The following is a 21,462-nucleotide window of genomic DNA, read 5'->3' on the forward strand; positions in this document are numbered from 1 at the left end:
AAAAAAAAAAAATCTATTAGGTTGATTTGTAGCTGCTTGCTGAAAATCAATTTGTAGCTAATTTATGTATATATAATAATATATACATTAGATGAAAAAGAAAAAGTTTATTGGTTATAAAATAATTATTCTCTATTTCACTTGAAATTAAAAAATCCCGAATGAAGTTTTAACCACAGTAATAAACTCATTCTCAATTAAAATATTGTATATATTTACCGGTGAAAAAATATATTAAAATATTAATTTTTTTTTTTTTTTTCACATTAATCTTATTGTTTTATATTGCTTGCTTTGTTGTTTGTATCAATATTGCTGATAGATAGAATTAGGTGGAAGACAGAAAGGTGGATAAAAACCTAATTATTCCACGGTCAAGTCAAATGCATTATGCTGAAAGAGAGGTTTGGGACCATAAACAAAATCAAGGATGTCTAGAGAAATAAAACAAAAAAGTAAATTAATAAATACCAAATAAGTATATATTGTTTTATATTAGTAGTTAGAGAATTTGTTTTTACTATTCTAAAATTTAAATGTGAGTGACATGATGGGCTGATTATGCAATTCAGTCAGGAACTCAAAGAATGGCGTCAACCTCCTATGAAATGGTGTTTGGAATGTGGTTTTGAAAAGTGCTTTTCGGTCTCGGCAGGTGGTGTCTTGGTCAGGTTTCATCTAGGTCTTGGCAATGTCTCGATTGGTTTTCAGGGGGTCTCGACGAGGTTTCGTCTAGGTCTTGGTGGTGTCCCAATGAGGTCTTGGTGGTGGCCCAATGAAGTCTCGCAGTGGCCTGGTCGGGTCCTAACGGTGTCCCGGCCGGGTCACAATGGGTCCTATTGGAGTCTCGGTCAGGTTCCGTTTGAGTCTCAACGATGCCCCAATCAGGTTTTGGTGGGGTTCCAACGACTTCCTAGTTGAATTCGTTGATTTTGAGAATGAGATATTCAAACTCAAAAAATAGTTTACAATTTTAAAAAGTAGAAATCATTTTACATAAATTAAATAAGAATTTTTGGTTAAACGAAAAATATTTTTCAAAAATCAATTTACGTTGACAAAAACCAAACATAAATCTGATAAAAAAAAAATCAATTTAATTGTTGTGGAGTCGTGTTAAACGCGCCTGGTTGGGAATTTGTTTCTATCACAGCTCTAAAAGCACATTAAAACGTTGGTTAGAATTCTATTCGTAGAAAGAGAATGATCACCTACAACTTGGCACAATCCTCCATCCTACACCTTACGCAATTTTTTTTTTTTTGACATGTCCACACAAGAGGGGGAGGGGGATTTAAACTAGTGATCATCGCTTCATTAGGCGTGGTCCTAGCCGATTGAACTACCTCTTGAAAACCTACACCTTACGCAATTAACAAAAAGTTTTTGTAAAAATATTACACATTACTTGTTTAATTACTACATCATTAATCTACCCCTTTTAAGATTAATCAGTTTGGTGTTTATATTTATATTAATCATTATTAGATAGATGATAATCCTCTAAAAAACTTCTATTATATTCTACAATATATATATATATTTTTTTTCTCAAATCTTAGCCATTGTTTTCAAATTAAACTGCTCAAATTTTATTATATTCATATGTATTATTTTTAGATATTAAGAAATATAATATGGGAAATGCTTGGTGTTCTTTTAGTGTTCTCCCAACTGTGATGTGATTTTTAAAATCACCAATAGATTAAAAGTCATCTCAAATTCAACGGTAAGTTTAAAAGTTACATCACAGTTGGGAGAATACTAGGGCTATGTTTGCCCCCAGCCAGGGCCGGGGTGGTTCCAGCTACAGTGCCAACTGACAGGTGGCAAAAAAAATTGACTTTTTCATCTGAATTTATTTATTTTTTTTTTTTTAAAGCAAAATATTATATATATATATATATATATATGAGGGGAAAGATGGGGTGGTTCCAACCACCCCTTGGCCAAAATGGGGTGGCCGGACCACCCCATTTTTGGCCAAGGGGGTGGCTCCAGCCACCCCCTGGGCGATCTGGGGGTGGTCGAACCACCCCGTAGCCAAGGGATGGTCCGGCCACCCCCTTGGCCAAAAAAAAAAAAAAAAAGGATCGGGTGCATTTGGGGGTGGCTGGACCACCCCTAAGGGGCTGGGGGTGGTTTCTGCCACCCCATACCGCCAAGGGGTGGCTCCAGCCACCCCCTTGGCCAAAAATGGGGTGGTCCGGCCACCCCATTTTGGCTAAGGGGTGGTTGGAACCATCCCATCTTTCCCCTCTTTTTTTTTTTTTTTTTTTTTTTTAATATTTTGCTTTAAAAAAAAAAATTTAGATGAAAAAGTCAATTTTTTTTGCCACCTGTCAGTTGGCATTGTAGCTGGAACAGTGCCGTTCCAGCTATAGTGCCGGCCCTGGCTGGGGGCAAACATAGCATAGAAGAACACCTAACATTTTTCATATAACAAATATTAAAGTGACAATTATATGATGGGTTGACTCCGTGACAACTAGCAAAGGCCTTACTCCACACTGTCTCACGTATGATTTGGTTTGGGGAGGATATCAATTCAAATGTTTGAATGTTTGTTATGATGTGAAGTAAAAATTATTATTAAATATTAAATATATTTTAATTTATTATTTTACGGGATTGTCTTTTATTGACATATTAAAAAATAAACACTTAAAAGTATGTGTAGTACTTTTCCCTTCTTATCATAGTTCTTACTTATCAAATTTTTCCCATCATATGTTTTGTGAGGTTGAGATCAAGTTATAATTTTCTCCATTTTGAGGGAGTGTATGAGAATTCCCATATTGTGAGTGCGTCTGAATTTTTTGTGCCTCAACGAGTAAGGTGTTGTTATGGTGAGATTAGGGTAAAATTATGATTCAATTCATCTTGAGAAAACGCTTGTAAATTCATGTATTGTGGGGACTTCTAGTCCCCCGTCTTAAGGAAAATAAAAGACAAAGGTTTCATTTGGTAATGAATTTGGCAAGTAATTTTTTGTTTGGAAGTGATTAATATAATATAAAATAGATAAAAGTTTCAAATTTTTTTATAGAAAAGTAAAAAAAAAAAAACAAATTGTTTTAAAGTGAATTTTTTAGTTTTTTTTTTAATTGAATAAAAAATTGATACATTTTTGTTTTGTTTTATTTGTTTGTTTGTTTTTTTTTTTTTTTTTGGACGTGAAAAAGTTAACAAACAAAAACTACTGCGACACGCCAAAGTACAAACTGGACCACAGCGGATTGTAGATCAACGGACGAGGTCAAAAGATCAGGGCCTTCATGGGACCCTCGTATGGATCAGACTCGATCAACCTGAGACCGGCCCCACTGAATAATTTCTCTTGAAAAGAGTTAAAAAACAAACCGGGAAAACGGGTGTGGGAGTACTTTGAAAAAGACCTTTGCTTTGCCTTCAGCTCCGGAGACAGCACTCTGTATTCGTAGCTCTCTCTCTCTCTCTCTCTCTCTCTCTCTCTCTCTCTCTCAGAGTTTGGTGCTTCTGCTGTGTGGTGAATGCAGTTCAGAGCTGATAGATCTTTCCGAGCTCTTGAAAATGGCGAAAGTTCTTCACCCTTTTAGCTAAAAAGGAGGTAAATTGTCTCCAGAAAGCTTAACTTCTGCTTCTTTCTTTTGTCCCCAACTTTTCAAACCCTTCATTTTCCCTGGAACACTTTTCGTATCGTAATCTTTTTTGTTTTGTTTTGTTTTTTTTTGGTGTGTGTCTCAAGTATTTCTTTGTTGTGTAAATCCGTGGAGGATCTGTGATGGAGAAAGTTTACGCTTTATTTTGTTCAGTGTTGGTACATTTTCTCGGGAACCAAACGATGCTTTTGGATTTGCTTTTTGTGTTTTAGTTACTGTGAATCTTTGTTTTCCGTGTAATTTCACTGTTCAGTGAATCTCGTGTGTGTGAAGCGAGCTTTAAGGATCTTTAGATTTGAAGGGTGGCTTACAAATATAATAAGCTTTTATATTTCTAAGATCCTTCTACGACGGGGTGTTGCACATGTTTATTATAAAAAAATGATTAAAAAGTCTTGGCTTGTTTGCTTTCTCAGTCTAATATAATACAAATTGTTTAGTTCAATGGCTCGCTTTTAGTGTCATTCAAGTGAGTAGACTGGCTTGGGGCTTCCCAGAGAATTTTTTTACAAATTTTTGTAAAAAATTATCTCAAATAAAAATGTTAGAAGAAGATAGAAGATAAAAGATCGTCTGGATTCTGTGGGTGTTTGTCATTTTCCTCCTATTCTGCTCTTGAAGAAGGTGAAAATTATAGTTTATATGGTTTGGTGTTTATAAATTATGTTTCTTTTGTCTCTATTGGAGACAAGAGTTGGTTGCTGGTGCTTTTTTTTTTTCTTAAAAAAAAAAAAAATTATCGCTGGCTTTTTTAGCCAAAATTTCAGTAGACAATGTGTGCAAAAGGAAAAACAAAAATGATTGGGTTTAGATCTTTCTCTGTGGCTGTTTTTTTTTTTTTTTTGGGAGGGGGGGGGGGGGGGGGGGGGGGGGGGCATTTGGAAAAGATGCTGATAAATCACTCTCTGCATGGTATGAATATTCAAAGGTGCACCATCACTGATTTGTCTACTTTCTACACTTGCAGATTTTATTTTCTATGTAATTAAAGAGCAGATCTTTGAACTAGGAATTATTATTTTTTCATGATTTGATGTGTCAATATTGGAAGCTTGGTTTTTTCCTAGCGAATGTGAAATGTGCTTAGTTTTGGTGTCTGAACTATCTGTGAACTTCAATGGCACTGCATTTAATTTACTAAAATATGATTTCTGGGGCACGGCTATCTCCATTAATGAACTTTCTGAGAACTTTTCCATTGCATGATAGATTCTTGAGGTTCACTTGTATTTCAGGACCTTTCGAAGGTCCTTTTTAGAAAGGCTGTCCATGTCTTTGGTTGGAATAAACCAAGTATCCCCTGCCTACTGCAATTATGAAGTTCTCTGTTCCTTTCCCAAAAGTCACTGCATGAGCTTTTCTTTCTTTCACTGTTTTTGAATTATTCAATTTGAGATACATCTACTGTTTCTACAGGAGGATGTTTTATTTCATGTGTATGTTGCTTCTATTACTTTTATATTTAGATGTTTTATTTCATAGGCACCTTCCTTCTCTTAATTATTCAAATGAATTTTCACTTCTTTATTGTAGTTTACTACTAACAAGTATTGATATTCTCTTCTTTGCAGGTACCGGTAGCTATCTTCCATCTCTCCACTAGTTCATTTTCTCCAACAAATTCCACCTGCATATTCATCATGATGAACAACCTTAAGTTAGGGGTGGACATAGTAAGTGCCCACAATCTCTTGCCTAAAGATGGGCTAGGTTCATCTAGTGCATTTGTGGAGCTCTACTTCGATGGTCAAAAGTTCCGTAGCACCATCAAAGAGAAGGATCTCAACCCTGTTTGGAATGAGAGTTTTTACTTCAACATTTCTGATCCTTCCAACCTCCACCATCTCACTCTTGAGGCTTATGTGTACAATAATGTAAAAGCTACCAACTCCAGGTCCTTCCTTGGGAAGATTAGCCTCACTGGAACTTCTTTCGTTCCCTACTCTGATGCTGTTGTCTTGCACTACCCTTTGGAAAAGCGTGGCATCTTCTCACATGTAAGAGGAGAGCTCGGCTTAAAAGTTTATGTTACTGACGACCAATCCATAAAGTCCTCTATTCCAATGTCTGCTGTCGAATCATTGCAAAATAAGGATCCAAACTTAACTCATGCACATGCCCAAACAGTTCCAAGTGCAACCGTAAACACTCACTCTAACAACAAAGCTGAGACAAGACACACCTTCCATCATCTCCCTAACCCAAATCACAACCAAAGTCATCATCAATCTTCTGCTCCTGAAGTTTCCCTTCATTCAACCAAGTATATGGCCGAGGAAATGAAAACAGAACCGCAGCCTTCAAAGCTAGTCCGCATGTACTCTGCATCATCATCACAACCTGTTGAGTATGCACTGAAAGAGACAAGCCCTTTTCTTGGTGGTGGAAGAGTTGTTGGGGGTCGTGTCATCCACGGAGACAAGACTGCAAGTACTTATGATCTTGTTGAAAAGATGCATTTTCTCTATGTAAGGGTTGTTAAGGCTCGTGATCTTCCTGCTATGGATGTTACAGGGAGTCTTGATCCATTTGTTGAAGTGAGAATTGGAAACTATAGAGGGATTACAAAACACTTTGAAAAGCAGCAAAATCCAGTGTGGAATCAGGTCTTTGCCTTTTCGAAGGATCGGATGCAAGCATCTGTAATGGAAGTTGTAGTTAAGGACAAGGATCTAGTCAAAGATGACTTTGTAGGCATTGTAAGGTTTGACATCAATGAGGTTCCATTACGAGTACCACCAGATAGCCCTTTGGCTCCAGAGTGGCGCCGGCTTGAGGATAAGAAGGGAGAGAAGATTAAGGGTGAGCTGATGCTTGCAGTCTGGATAGGCACCCAAGCAGATGAGGCTTTTTCTGATGCATGGCATTCTGATGCAGCTACACCCATTGATAGCACACCGGCTTCCTCTGCCGTGCTACGTTCAAAAGTCTATCATGCGCCACGGTTGTGGTATGTGCGTGTTAATATCATTGAGGCACAAGACTTGGTCCCAACAGAGAAGAATCGTTTCCCAGATGTGTATGCTAAGGCACAGATAGGTAACCAGGTCTTGAAAACCAAAACTGTTCAGGCTCGGACTCTGAGTTCTCTTTGGAATGAGGATCTTTTGTTTATAGCTGCTGAACCCTTTGAGGATCATCTGGTCCTATCAGTTGAGGATCGGGTAGGTCCTGGCAAAGATGAAATCATTGGAAGGGTCATCATACCGTTGAGCTCTGTAGACAGGCGTGCTGATGATCGCATGATCCATTCCCGTTGGTTCAACCTGGAAAAGCCTGTTGCTGTGGATGTAGATCAGTTGAAAAAAGAAAAGTTCTCAAGCCGGATCCATCTTCGAGTCTGTCTAGACGGAGGATACCATGTTCTCGATGAGTCCACTCATTACAGCAGTGATCTCCGTCCTACAGCAAAGCAGCTCTGGAAGCCACCAATAGGAGTTTTAGAACTTGGAATATTGAATGCTGTAGGGCTTCACCCAATGAAAACACGGGATGGAAGGGGCACATCAGATACATATTGTGTAGCAAAGTATGGTCACAAATGGGTCAGGACACGCACGATTGTTGACAACCTTTGTCCAAAATACAATGAGCAGTACACTTGGGAGGTGTTTGATCCAGCTACAGTTCTCACTATAGGTGTATTTGACAACAGCCAACTTGGTGAAAAGGGGTCAAATGGTAACAAGGACCTGAAGATTGGGAAAGTTCGCGTACGTATCTCGACACTCGAAGCAGGTCGTATTTATACACACTCTTATCCGTTGCTGGTTCTTCACCCTAACGGTGTTAAGAAGATGGGGGAATTGCATTTGGCAATACGGTTTTCATGCACCTCATTTGTGAACATGCTTTGCCAATATTCACGACCCCTACTGCCGAAAATGCACTATATAAGGCCTTTTAGCATAATGCAGCTTGACATGCTACGCCATCAATCTGTCAACATTGTGGCAGCAAGGTTAGGCCGAGCAGAACCTCCGCTTAGGAAGGAAGTGGTGGAATACATGTCTGATGCGGACTCACACCTATGGAGCATGCGGAGAAGCAAGGCAAATTTCTTTCGGCTAATGTCGGTTTTCTCAGGATTATTTGCTGTTGGGAACTGGTTTGGGGATATCTGCATGTGGAGGAATCCTATCACAACAGTGCTTGTTCATCTACTCTTTCTTATGCTTGTTTGTTTCCCAGAACTGATTTTACCCACAGCTTTCCTCTATATGTTTCTAATAGGGGTGTGGAACTTCCGGTACCGGCCGAGGTATCCTCCCCACATGAACACAAAGCTCTCTTATGCTGAGGCAGTGCACCCTGATGAGCTAGATGAGGAATTTGACACATTCCCTACAAGCCGGAACCCGGAGCTGGTGAGAATGAGGTATGATCGATTGAGAAGTGTGGCTGGTAAAATTCAGACCGTGGTTGGCGATGTGGCAACCCAAGGGGAGCGAATTCTGAATCTGTTAAGTTGGCGAGATCCCCGCGCCACAGCCATCTATGTAACATTCTGCCTTGTAGCTGCACTAGTGTTGTATGTCACACCATTCCAGGCTTTGGCTGCTTTGGCAGGGTTCTACCTGATGAGGCATCCGAGATTTCGCCATAGGTCACCTTCGGTGCCTATCAACTTCTTCCGTCGATTGCCTGCTAGAACTGATAGCATGCTGTAAATTGGAGATTGGTATGTTTTCTGGCCTGGGTTTATAATAATGTAACTGCTTCACCCATGTTGCAGATCATTAGTGTTGTTCTGCATTGCGTTTGTTGTTGTTGTTGTCCAGTTTCACTGCTTCACCCAGTGAATAATTTGTACCTTTCCAATCTGGCTACAAAGTAGAATAAAGATTAACGAAGATGACAATAATCCGTTTTTTGTTTTTACTTGTACTGATCATATCCTTCATTTTTATTAACTGCAAATTCATGAAAAAGAATCTTGAGCAGCCATTATAGTTGGTCCCATTGTGTACGTTAAGCATGCAAAAATGTTAATATTTTTTCCAATATGATAAAATCCGAATCAATAAGTGAAACAGAAATGTGGTCTGTTTATGCCTTTATGGGTTAATCTGTTCAATTTGCTCAACCATCGGATTTACGGTTTGCTTTGCTCTAATATACATGTTATTGGATAATTACATGTTTAAATTGTGGAAACTGTCCCATTTGAAAAGAAAAAATAGCGGTTTGAAAATGGAAAAAAATTCACCTTTTCAAATTGCACCGGAGGGAGTGTCGTTAAAAAATGCATGTTTTTACAAGCTGAATTGTGATCTTACCAAATGCATTATTACATTTTAAAATCACTATTTTTTCAAACAGCATGCTTTGAAACCACTAAACAAAAAAACCCTTTTAAATTCTGCATTAAATAATCTAGGTCTTATATTTAGACCCAAAAATATAAAATAAAATAAATGAGAAATTAGCATGGTGGTTGGTGTTTTAGTTTAATTGGTAGGCTGATAGTCGGTAGGCCAGAAAAAGAAGCTTTCTTTTTGGGACATCCATCTTCAGCCAGATTTCTATTAATATTTTGGATTCTTTCTCATGGAGATAAGAGAGGTTCCATGTACAGCATGTCAACCAACTCCAAAGTCAACCTATACATTATATATTTCTATGCTGGGACACGACCTTCAAACAGAAATTTTTCCTGGACGTGCACACAGAGTGTTTGTTGACGTGCGCATGCCAGCAGCCAGACATAATACGTGCTTACATGTTCAAACTCCTTCAGGGGGACAACGCAACCACCTCCCACTAGAAAACCAGAAGCAAATCCAGGAAGAATCATTGCTAGCTCCTGCCAAAGATGGCAGTTTCTGTTGCCAAAAAGAGATCAAAGCCATCCAAAAAAGTAGAAGCAGCAAGAGAATGTTGCTTATGGTATTCTATTTTGATCAACTTTCTCTATCGAATCCCTGCTGCTATCCTCCTCCTAATCCTTATCTTCCTTTGGTCTTCCTCCACCACCATTATATCTGGGAATATCATTCATGTTTGCGTCTCGTCCCGGAAGCTCAACAACCTCTATTGCCTCTCTGCAGGTACTCAGGCCAACGTTAAAATCCCAATTCCTGTATTCAACAGCACTGACGTTTCTAGCATCAACTTCGGTGTCAAAGAGATTGTCAATGATGTTCGGGATAACCCGAATCCTATTACTGATCAAAACAGAGTTGATAAAGACAGTAAAAAGAAGGCTGCAGATGCTGTGAAGGTTGTGGACATTACTCATCAGGGTGATCGTAATCCTGTTATTAGAAAAGAAGTAGACCAAGCTGAAGATGAGGGGACTGCATACGCTAGGAAGGTGGTCGAGGAACAGTTGCAGCTGCATCGATCGTGGAGGTCGGTAAAGAATCAGCCGGTGTGTGATGGGCGGGGAATATATGTTTATGATTTGCCATCGAAGTTCAATAAGGACTTGATGGGTCTGTGCCATGATATGGTGCCATGGGTGGATTTCTGCAAGTATTTTGATAATGAGGCATTGGGGCAGCCAATACCAAAGCTTGGGGGCGGATGGTATCAGACTCATCAGTACTCTCTGGAGCCAATATTTCATTCGAGGGTCTTGAAGCATCCATGCAGGGTTTATAGTGAGAACGAAGCCAAGCTCTTTTATGTCCCTTTTTATGGTGGTCTAGATATACTAAGATGGCATTTCAAGAATGTTTCCAATGATGTCAAGGATACCTTGTCATCAGAACTCATAAAGTGGCTGGAAACGCAGCCGCCGTGGGCTCGGAATTCTGGTAAGGATCATGTCTTTGTGTTGGGGAAGATTTCATGGGATTTTAGGAGAAATGATGGTTCTCCATGGGGGACTAGATTTTTAGAACTTGATCAAATGCAGAACCCTATAAAGCTCTTGATCGAACGCCAGCCATGGCATGTAAACGACATTGGAATTCCGCACCCAACCTTCTTCCATCCTCATTCAGATGATGACATTATCTCATGGCAATTGAAAATAATCAGTTCAAATCGTCGAAATCTCGTGAGCTTTGCCGGGGCACCCCGGCCTGATCAACCGGACAACATGAGGTCGATATTAATTGACCAGTGCAACTCCGCCGACAATGGAGTATGCCATTTCTTGAATTGCAGCTCAGGAGTGTGTGATCAACCTGAGTCAGTCATCGAGCTCTTCATGGAGTCTGATTTCTGCTTGCAGCCTCCAGGGGATAGCCCAACAAGAAAATCAGTGTTTGATTCTTTAGTTTCTGGTTGCATTCCAGTATTTTTCTGTCCTTTCACAGCTTACTACCAGTATCCATGGCATTTGTCTGCAGATCATGGTAAATATTCTGTGTTCATAGACCAAGAAGAGGTTACGCAAAGGAAGGTAAATGCAGTAGAGAGGCTGATGAAAATTTCTCCCAGGGAGAGGGAGGATATGAGGAGCTTTATAGTATATGAATTACTTCCTGGTTTATTATATGGGGATTCAAACTCACAGCTTGAGAAGTTTCAAGATGCATTTTCCATAGCTATGAATAGTGTTCTTGAGAGGGTTAACAGAATGGAATGAATTGTACCAAAAGGGGTTAATTTTGTTCTTTATTTGCTTTTTTGATTTCTTCCCATTATAAATGCAAAGCATAGTCGGGACAATTTCATATTGAATATTTCTTTCATTACAAAATCTTAACTTGACTTTGTGCAAAAGTTTTTTAATATTGTTTGACAACAGTCACTAAACAATTAAAATCAAATTGATAGGTGAAAATTGTTTTTATATTTTGATGAGTATTTTTTGTTTTAATAAACCTAGTCAAACTTGAAAACCAAGAAAATTGGGGTCTTCCTCTATATTATAATGTAATGGACATGTAATGAATGTTTAATGTTGAAGCATAGTTTTGTACGAATGGATCAGCAATGGGTCATCTGCAAAATAAAAAGAAAGAAAGAAAAAAAAAATGTCGTTAAAAATTGCTAGTTTATCAATTAATTAAGTAAATATGATATTTTTGAGAGAAAACGGAATAGAAAGGGAGTGGGAGAGGATGTGTGCCCCTTTGGGGATGCATCTTTGGGAATGCATGCCCCTTTTTAATAGGCTTCTAAATATGGTCCTAGATGTTTGCCACATGGTAGGTTTATGGCCCGTTTGGGATTGCATTTGAGAGGTTTAAAATTACTTTTAATACTCAAAAAGTTAGTTTGAAGAAAAAAATACTCGTTTGGTAAAAAAAATTAAAAGTGCTTTTATTGATCTAAAAAACCTAAAAATGGTAAAAAAAAAAAAAAAAATCCACTTTTGGCAAAAGCTTAAAAATGAAGATTTTGTCAAAAAAACAATTTTTTACTTATAAGTTTATTTCTCAAACGCAATCCCAAACAAACTCTTAGAGTGGTATGATATTGTTTAGTTATTTTTTATATAGTGAGTTGTTTGAGTGGGGTCCATTGGTAATATATTTTACCAACCATAGCCCTTCATTCTCATGGCCAACTTGTCCAATTGGTTAGGTATTGGCGTTGGCTTTTAGAGTGATGATAAACATCACGCCGAGCGTGCATGACTGTTCATGCATGCCTGGCGTGTTCTGTATCATCACTCTAGCTTTTAATATTGAAGATTTTGGAGTTATGGGTTGCCAGTGCTTGGCGTAGGTCTTTGCCTCCAAAACTTGCCGAATTACTCTTTCTTATCTGATTGTGTCCGAAGCAAGGTCTTCATATAGGTACTCAAGACAAGACCGCATCTTTAGTGTCTCTGGTCCAACTTAACACCCAAGACAGATGCATCATGCAGTTGTGGGATTTTTAATCGACTTTTTATACTTCTTTTTTTGACATGTCCACACAAAAAGAGTGAGAGAAAGATTCGAACTAGTGACATCTACATCATAAGGTAATAATTCCAACTGATTAAGCTACCTCTTAGAGACCGCCATCTCTTACTTGAAACTTCTTGGTGTGAAATTCTACAAAACAGCAACTCAAACTCTTCTATAACTACATGTGGTACTAGGGTAAAGATGTTTTATGTGGCCTCCATTTCAACAGAAGTACAAATTCTTCTTGACTTTTCATACACGAGCATTTCCATTTGCCTCTGCAAATTAACATGTTAGTTATTTTGGCTAGCTCTTTTGCTAAAAATCACCAAAATTCTTCCTACATCCGGCTGTGCAAATTAATTCAACTTCTTGCCAAATACTACAGTATTTTTAGCAAATTTGCTATAAGACTCAATAAAAGCCAATATCTATATATATTAATTTCCCTTTATACATCTCTCTCCTTCTTACATTAGGATCCTCTGATATCCGGTTAGTTATATTCAAGGGATATTTTTGTCCTCTCAAAAGGTAAAAAAACAAAAATACCTTTTCAATATAATTAATGGAGAGGATCATGTTATTGTAAGTACATAATTTTTTTGCGTAATATCATTAAATTCAAATATTTTTTTAATAATTAATTATAATTTTTATTGATACACTAGAAGAAAAAAAAAAAATTGGGATAATTACTTTTTGCTCTCATGAACTATATCGCCTTGACACTTTTCCTCCATGAACTACCAACTATGACATTTGACCCCATCAAATTACCATCTTATGACAAAAGCTCCCTTCTGTCAGTCAAATAGGTTAAAATTGACGGTCAACGGTTATGTTCAAGCCATGTGTCATTTTAAATTTTTTTCTTTCACTTTTGCCCTCATTTTAAATTGTTTTCATGTGTTGGATTAGGGTTTAGGAGGGTATAAGCGTCATTTTCTCGGTCAGAAGTGAGGACAAAAGTGAAAGAAATTTTTTTTTAAATGGCACATGACTTGCACATACTCGTTGACCGTCAATTTTAATCCCTTTGACTAACTAAATTAGGTTTTTTGTCATAAAATAACAGTTTAATAAGGTCAAATATTAGTAGTTCATAGAAAAAAGTGTTAATTATCAAAAAAAAAAAAAAAAAAAAAAAAAAAGAAAGAAAAAGTTAAAAGTGTAAAAGTACGAAGGGGTGCAGCATTTTTCTTCTTTTTATACATGTCCATTTTTAAACCACAGAATTGTGGCTTCCAAAACTACCACTCCGCCCCGTCTCAAACTCTATGTCGTCAACATAGGAATCGTAGATTCGTAGGACCACGAAGCTGTAACCCGGTGCCCTCATCTTCACGGTTCACACCAGTGTCAGCCGCCAAAGTTGTAAAATTCACCACACACCAGTGTCAGCCGCCAAAGTTGTAAAATTCACCACCCAATTCATACACCATGACGTCTTCTCTGATGCAATGAAAATGATCATAAATTTAGCTTTGACTCAGAAGCCAACACCTGTTAATGATCCTCTGTTTCAAGCTTCAAACGTGTACAAGTCCACATCTCTCCACGCGTAAGCGATGGGATACACATCTCTTATGATTCTTATATAACCCACGAAGATGACTCGGTCCCTCGTCAAGGAAAGGATATATGTATACTCGCTTTCTCGTCCGTAAAAATCAAATCTTGGGACCCATATCTGCGTCCTCTCTCTTTGCAAGGCAAATCTCGAACAATTCCAAGCAAACCCAGTTGCGTTTTTGGCAGGTTTTGCCCATTTCTTGCTTCTCTCCCCCAACTGATACAGGGTTCTCGAGGCCTCTGTTCTGTAGTTTGCATTCGATTCGTGCAATGGCAAGCCAATCCCAGAGCGCATCTGTCCACGACTTCACCGTTAAGGTTAGTTTTAATCCTTGGTGGATATATGTGTTTTTTTTTTTCTTAGAAAACTTTGGAGATACTTTTCTTGTTTCTTTGGGTGTTCTTTTTGAAGAATTTCATCTGGGTGATGGTTCTGTGACATTTTGCTTGGTAAGAAATGGGTTCGATTCTATGCTTGTGTTGAGTAGAATAGGATGCTTGAATGATGGGAAATTGGTATTGATAATGGAATTCAGTTAATGCTTTACTGCCAAAGTAGCCTTGTGTTTGGATGAGAAAAAGGATGAAATAAAATGAATAATTTTAACTAAAGGGTTTTATTTTAATTAGCAATTCCTTGTTTAGTTTGTGTTTGCTTGATTATTTTTATTTTAGATGAATAAGCTGCCTTTATACCAAACTCACGAAAGAGAACAAACGCTCCAGAAGATAACTGGAACACAGTTGCCTACAGCAACAACACTTGCAGGCTGCAACCACAAAATAAGCTATCTGCAGAATACATTGCAGAAGCCAAACACAAAGCAGAACCAAAACTGAACCACCTAACTCCATCAAACACTTACGTAAAAACAAAAAGCAATGACAAACAAATTGAATAACCCAAACAAACAACCACACAGAAAATTAAAACTGCAGACCCGGAGCCACAAACTCAGGAACATAAACAATCCTGCAGACCCCATTTGCTGCATGATTCCGGATTAGCTCTAAACTTACCACAGCCTATATAATACGGGTAGGCACTTCTCAATCAATTTGATGATGGATCTGCTCTTCGGATCTCACGTTGTTACCATGTCTTATGGCATTCCTCTACTTCCAGGGATGATAAACCACTGCACCAAACACCTGCTTACATAATAGAACCCGAAGAGACTTCCCTTTAAGATTCTCCACAACCCAATACACAACTTCAACCCATACAACCTTAGGATTAATCACATCGCATCTCCATATCATTTCCTTCTAAATCCTTTGCTTAATAATTGTTATAGTTATCCTTAAATTTCACAACTATGTGTCATAGCAAACTTGTAACCAAAATATACATCTCTTTCTGCATAACTGAAAGAAAGTTTAGGAGTCTTAGTGTCCGAAGGAGCACTCAAGTTTGTTTGTCCTTGAATTAGAGTCCTTGAGATCAGTTTGTTTCTTTCGTGCTTGCAGGATGCTAGGGGAAAAGATGTTGATCTCAGCCAGTACAAGGGGAAGGCCCTCTTGATCGTCAATGTTGCATCTCAATGGTATGCTATAGCTTCTCTCTCTTATCTTTTCCTTTTTTAGGTCTTTTGATTCGATGTGGAGACTAAACATTGGATGAGATTGGGTTCATTTGATAATGTCCTTTGGGTTTGCTTTTTAGTTAAAAAACAAAAGCATTAACAAAAAATTTCAAACACAAAATACTCAAAACTATTTTTACCTTTATGTCACATCATAACACTTTTTCAATCAAAAACAAAAACCACATTTACGATTCTAAGTATCTTATATGGCATAAGTACAATCTTAACCATATGTATATAAACTCTTAGGTACTTTCTCTTTCTAAGCCAGTTTCAAGGGTAAGTTCTACCTAAAGTTTATATCGTTTGGTATCAAAATTAGATTTCATGTCAGGTGTTTGAGTCACGGAGGAGGCAACCTATTGGATAGAGTGGGCTACCATGAACGTTAGATTTAGAAGTGGGATGATATGTTACGATCTTAAGTGCCCCACATGGCTTCAATACAATGTTAATCATGTGTTTATTAATTTTAGGCATATTTTCCTTGCAAGCCGGTTTTTAAGGGTGAGTTTTACCCAATGTTTGTATAATTTGGTATAAAAAACAAGCACCATGTCATGGGTTCGATTCACAAAGAGGCAACGTATGAAATAGAGTGGGTTGTTGTAGACGTTCGCTGCAAAGCGTGATGGTATATTACGATTCTAAGTGTCCCATATGGCTTAAGTAAAATTTTAAATTTAAGCATATAAGCTCTTTGGTACTCTCCCCTTACAAGTTGGTTTTCAAATGTAAGTTTTACTCAAAATTTGTATCAAGTACCATCTAATTTTTTTTGAGATTTTTTATTTTATATATATATCAAACAAACCCAATATTTCGATTTGAATAAAATCAGCCCTAATATAAATTATGCTCCTCAACTTCCTCATGGTACGAAAGTTTTTGTCGAAATGGTATATATATGCTGTATATATGTTCCCTTAGAAACATCCAATAGGATAGAGCAAAACTGTTCTTAGACCAGAACCATTGACCAAAGAGGAGCTTGATCTTTGTTGCTCAAGCTAGGATAGTGGTTGAAAGATAGTGGCTCTCTCTGCTACCCTCTCTTTCTGTTTATCTGGAATGCTTTATCTATAGTTTTAACGTTCAGCTTTTGACGCAGTGGCTTGACTAATTCTAACTACACTGAGCTGAGTGAATTGTATGGGAAGTACAAAGATCAAGGTCAGCTTTCATTACCTTTTCTTTATTCTTTTCATTTTTATGCTCCTTTGTTTTGATTTGTTTTGGTCATTTATTGAATTATTTATTTGAAATTTTCTTTTAGTGGCATCATATTACACCCGTGCTAATAGACAAGCACATGGGAAATACCTTCTTATGTCTAATGAACTTCTCTGGAATCGTGTTCGGCATATCTAGCTGTGGTTTTCTTCTTCCCGTCATCCTTTTGGATGCTTGAGAACTTATCCTGCTTCTGCCTTGGTTCAGGATTGGAGATTCTGGCATTCCCATGCAATCAGTTTGGAGCTCAGGAGCCAGGGAACAATGAGCAGATTTTAGAGTTTGCTTGCACTCGCTTTAAGGCTGAGTTTCCTATATTTGATAAGGTATAAAATTCAGTGTTTTCCTACTTATATTCTTGAGGATTCTCAAAACTTAAAGATAGCTTTAGAGACTCTGGTTATCTATGAACTCTTGAGAAGAATAAAACAAGAGCTAAATGAACCTGCATTAAAGTGATAGTCTCTTGTAATTCTTTTGTTACAACTTATACACCCATCTAACGTTAATGGTAAAAATGCAAAGGGACCTGCTATATATATATATATATATATATATATATATATATATATATATTGTTCAAATCAACCATTGGATTTGTGGGTTCTACATATCCAACGGTTGATTTGAAAAAAAGATGGATGAGAAATGGAGAATTAACTCCCAAATGGAAGTGTTTGATTTGACACGTGGTGATAGCATGGGAGGATTTGATGTCCCGTTTTAAAATTTGAAGGCGTAAATGCTGAAGGAGTGGTAGTTTGGGGCTAAAGTGTAGTTTTTCCTTATTTTTTTGTAATTTTTCATCTGAGTTGGAGATAATGCCTAATGAAACTTCATGTTTTGCACTGTAAGGTGGATGTGAATGGTAATGATGCTGCCCCTTTGTACAAGTACTTGAAATCAAGCAAAGGTGGCCTATTTGGAGATAATATCAAGTGGAATTTTTCGAAGTTCCTGGTTGATAAAGAGGGAAAGGTTATTGAACGATATGCCCCCACAACTTCCCCTCTCAGCATTGAGGTAAAACCCATCCCTGCCGCTACATTCATTTCCCTTTCTACCAAATGCCTCATCTGATTAACTAATTCCCCCATTCTATACTTTGCAGAAGGACGTAAAGAAGGTGTTGGGGACTGCTTGAGTGCTTCAAACTGCTTCTCTTCAGCTTTTAGTCAAATAAATGCTACTCTGTCTCTTACAATGAGTAAGCATATCATCATGTGGATCTTTCCTAATGTGTTTTCCTCCTGACTCCTGGATATGTACTAAAGCTACACTTCTTTTGTATTAATGGAGCCATAACTTGTTCAAATAAAACTGAATTTTTATTCATAGTATACTGTAACACCCCGTCTTATATTATTAGAAAGATAAGTAGTCTATAGCGTGGATAGATTATAAAGGAACTTATAGGTGTTAAGTCGTCTTACATTGGTTCGTTATCAGGTGAACCAAAATTTTTTTATAAGCGATTTCAAGAACTTTCAATTGCATCTCGACTTATCCTTTTGATAAACCATAATGGATTTTGATGGATTTTCACGTTGTATCCAATCTGAGAACTTCAAAAGAAAAGAAAACAGCCCTATTACTAGTCATCTTCTTTCATACAATTTTATTGATTTTTGTCTTAGAGAGCACTCCACGCCATAGCAAACAGATACTTAGAGTGATATATATCTGTTATGGCCATTATTAGAGCTATTTGTCATGGTACAGGGAAAATGTTATATATATGCATACCTAAAATAAAATAGTTGAAATAACAAGTGTTGTCATTTCAATCATTTTCATGAAAGGTGATAACTTTTATAAAGGTTAAAGGAGAAACAATACAACTGTTCATAAATAGTTACATGATAGTCTGTATATTAAGGGTTGGAGGACGAATTTGATTCATTCTCTTACATTTTCTCTTTGTTTTCCTCCTGCATTTCTACTCTCATTGGATTTATCTTTCCAAACACTATATAACCAAAAACATGCTTTGACACAGAATTTACCAACACAAAAATAAAACCCAACATATTTTATACAATCCTAAAGCGCGTTTTGTAAAAAAATCCAACGGATCAAGAACTTGATTGCTAAGTTACTAGCTAAGCTGCTTAAAATAACGTTGATATATATATATAGTGCCCAATGCGCATTAAGTTATTGCTTTAAAGCAAGCAAACAATACTTACGTATATTTTCTTGTATATGCTTAAGTATGATGCAAAATGCAAAGCACCATACACAAGCACTCGTGTGCGTGGCATTTAGCATGAAGCATTAGAGCTTAGACCAATCAAATTATGACCATTAATTTTTAGACCGTCACGATCGGATCTGGATCCCCTCATATTAGAGAGAGAATATGAGAGTCTCATATTGTAAATCTTGGCCGTCCAATCTCATCCAACTGCCTGCAGCATGCCACGTGTCCCACTAAAATTTAAATAATAAAATATTATTTAACTTTTAAAAAGAAAATTAAAATATAATGATAAATAAAAAATAAAAAAATAAAAAAAATAAAAAAAAAAGCAGCTGGGGGTGGCTAGCCACCCGAGTTAAGCCAATGAGTAGTTCAACCACCTCCAAGGGCCAAAATTTTTAATTTTTTTGATTCGGCCACCCCTAAGGGCTGATTGGGGTGGCCAAAGCCACCTCATGACCAGAGCTACCCCCAAGAGCCAAAAAAAAAAAAAAAAAAAATTAGGATTTGACCCTTGGGGATGGCCGAACCACCCCCAAGGGCCATGGGGGGTGGCTTCGGCCACCCCAGCTTTTTTATCATTTTATTTTAATTTTTTTATTATTTTAATTTTAGTGGGACAATAGGCATGCTGTAGGCCGTTGGATGAGATTGAACGGCCAGGATTAACAATATGACACTCTCATATTCTCCCTCTAATATGAGGGGATCCGGATCCCTCATGATCATATTATCTAATGATTTGCTCTAGATAATATGATGCTTTTAAAGTAGATCTAACTGTTGGATTTACTTGGCCGTTAGTAAAGTTAACTGTAAAATTAAATTAAGTTTGATATAACAGTTGAGATTAAGTTATTGTTACTAACAATTATGATCTAATAGTTATAATTAAATAATTGTTAATTATTAATTTATTATAACTGTCAAGATTATAATCTAATAGAATTAGCAGATATTTTCTGTTAATAGTGAAATTACATGTATGTTATTGAACATACATTGAAATTGCTAAATTAAAACATATAGTCCACTACATACCAGTCTAAGAAACAATTTTTCTTTTTCTTTTTTTAATCTCTCTCAAATCCTTGTAAAGTTTTAAAATTTCTCTCTCTCTCTCTCTCCTTGCTAGAATAGAAATTCTGAGTGCTGTTATGATTGGTTTCGTTTTATGCAAAATGCAACCAACCTTTAAAAATTTTTATGGGCTCCATTGTATCTGGAAAAAATGTTTGTCATAACCAAGTACATACCATTGATACCAATATTCATCAGAATTTGTGGGGGCAAATAACTTCTTAAGAAAAGCAACTCAATAATGCACCTTAATAGCATATAATTTTCTGTTTTAAATTTCTGCACTAACAAAGGATTACTTCTTTAATAAATTATTCTATTTGTATAAGTTTCTTTAATTCTCATCTAGAATCTGACTTTCATGATAGAGCAAAAAGTGAAGGATTCTCTTGATATCTCTGAAAACGACATGGTATATATGTATAAACATATTGTCTCTCTGTTAATCAACCCAGCTAAGACACCATTTATGTTGAGATGATCTCCTAGAGAGATTATGTGGCAAGCTAGCTTGTGCTTCAGATATGGAGAGTGTGCATGCCTTCTATTTATAACTCAATTTTGTTAATTATTAGTTCTATAAATTTGTGGGACTAATATATAGCAAGATTGAATAATATCTTATGTTCTCATTAATGGAATTGATAGAAATTTCCTCCAAACTAGTTTGAAGGAAATATCCTCCAACCCATTTAAAATAGTGACAAGTATCCATAAACATTTAAAAGGAAGATGAATTTCTTACCGTCATTAATAGCAGTTTATTAATTTAGACTAAATTTAATGTGCATTTTAAATGTTTATGCATACTTGTCACTATTTTAAATGGGTTGGAGGATAGTTCCTCCAAACTGGTTTGGGAAAAAATTTTATCATAGATTTTAGTGATTTAAAGGTTTAAATCTATAACTAATAAAAAGAAAATTAAATTTTATCTAAATGTTCTCACTAGTTGCATACACTATTTAATAATGCTTCTCTCTTTACATTCATTTCACACTGGCTAATGTGACATGTTTTAAGTGATTGACATAAAAAGTTACTTAAAATACTCCATGTCAGCCAGTGCAAAATGAATGTAAAGAGTAGCATTATTCATTAATGTTACTCTTCACACCTATGCATGCCGCATGCACCAATTGATGTGTGTTCTAAGTGACTTCTTAAGTAAGTTGCTTTAAGAACAAAAAGAAAGTCCATTAAATACGTCATATGAGCCAATGTGACATGAGTGTGATAAATCGTTAAAAATTATGTTATACGTGCATCATATAAGCTAATGTGACATGGGTGTGATAGATTGTTGAGAATTCTGCTATACGTCCATTTGCATGCGTACGTAGCAC

The 21,462-nt window shown here is 36.8% G+C and overlaps 3 protein-coding genes across 3 annotated transcripts; all 3 read left to right on the forward strand.

Moving 5' to 3' along the window:
* The first annotated feature begins 3,423 nt into the window (after positions 1-3,423).
* LOC132174755 (C2 calcium/lipid-binding plant phosphoribosyltransferase family protein) lies at positions 3,424-8,522 on the forward strand. Its single transcript, XM_059586420.2, has 2 exons — positions 3,424-3,589; positions 5,213-8,522. Exon 2 carries the CDS (start codon positions 5,282-5,284, stop codon positions 8,309-8,311), a length of 3,030 nt encoding a protein of 1,009 aa, XP_059442403.2. The 5' UTR covers positions 3,424-3,589; positions 5,213-5,281; the 3' UTR covers positions 8,312-8,522.
* An 834-nt stretch (positions 8,523-9,356) lies between these two features.
* Positions 9,357-11,242, forward strand: LOC132176276 (xyloglucan-specific galacturonosyltransferase 1-like). The gene has a single exon (XM_059588435.2). The coding sequence runs from the start codon at positions 9,457-9,459 to the stop codon at positions 11,179-11,181; it is 1,725 nt and encodes a 574-aa protein (XP_059444418.2). The 5' UTR covers positions 9,357-9,456; the 3' UTR covers positions 11,182-11,242.
* A 2,823-nt stretch (positions 11,243-14,065) lies between these two features.
* On the forward strand, positions 14,066-18,168 carry LOC132175076 (putative phospholipid hydroperoxide glutathione peroxidase). Its single transcript, XM_059586891.2, has 6 exons — positions 14,066-14,329; positions 15,482-15,558; positions 16,712-16,773; positions 17,041-17,159; positions 17,689-17,856; positions 17,945-18,168. The coding sequence occupies exons 1-6, from the start codon at positions 14,081-14,083 to the stop codon at positions 17,975-17,977; spliced, it is 708 nt and encodes a 235-aa protein (XP_059442874.2). The 5' UTR covers positions 14,066-14,080; the 3' UTR covers positions 17,978-18,168.
* The last annotated feature ends 3,294 nt before the right edge of the window (positions 18,169-21,462 follow it).

This window comes from Corylus avellana, chromosome 3, assembly GCF_965113065.1.
Source record: "Corylus avellana chromosome 3, dhCorAvel1.hap1.2, whole genome shotgun sequence".
Taxonomy (NCBI): Eukaryota; Viridiplantae; Streptophyta; class Magnoliopsida; order Fagales; family Betulaceae; genus Corylus; species Corylus avellana.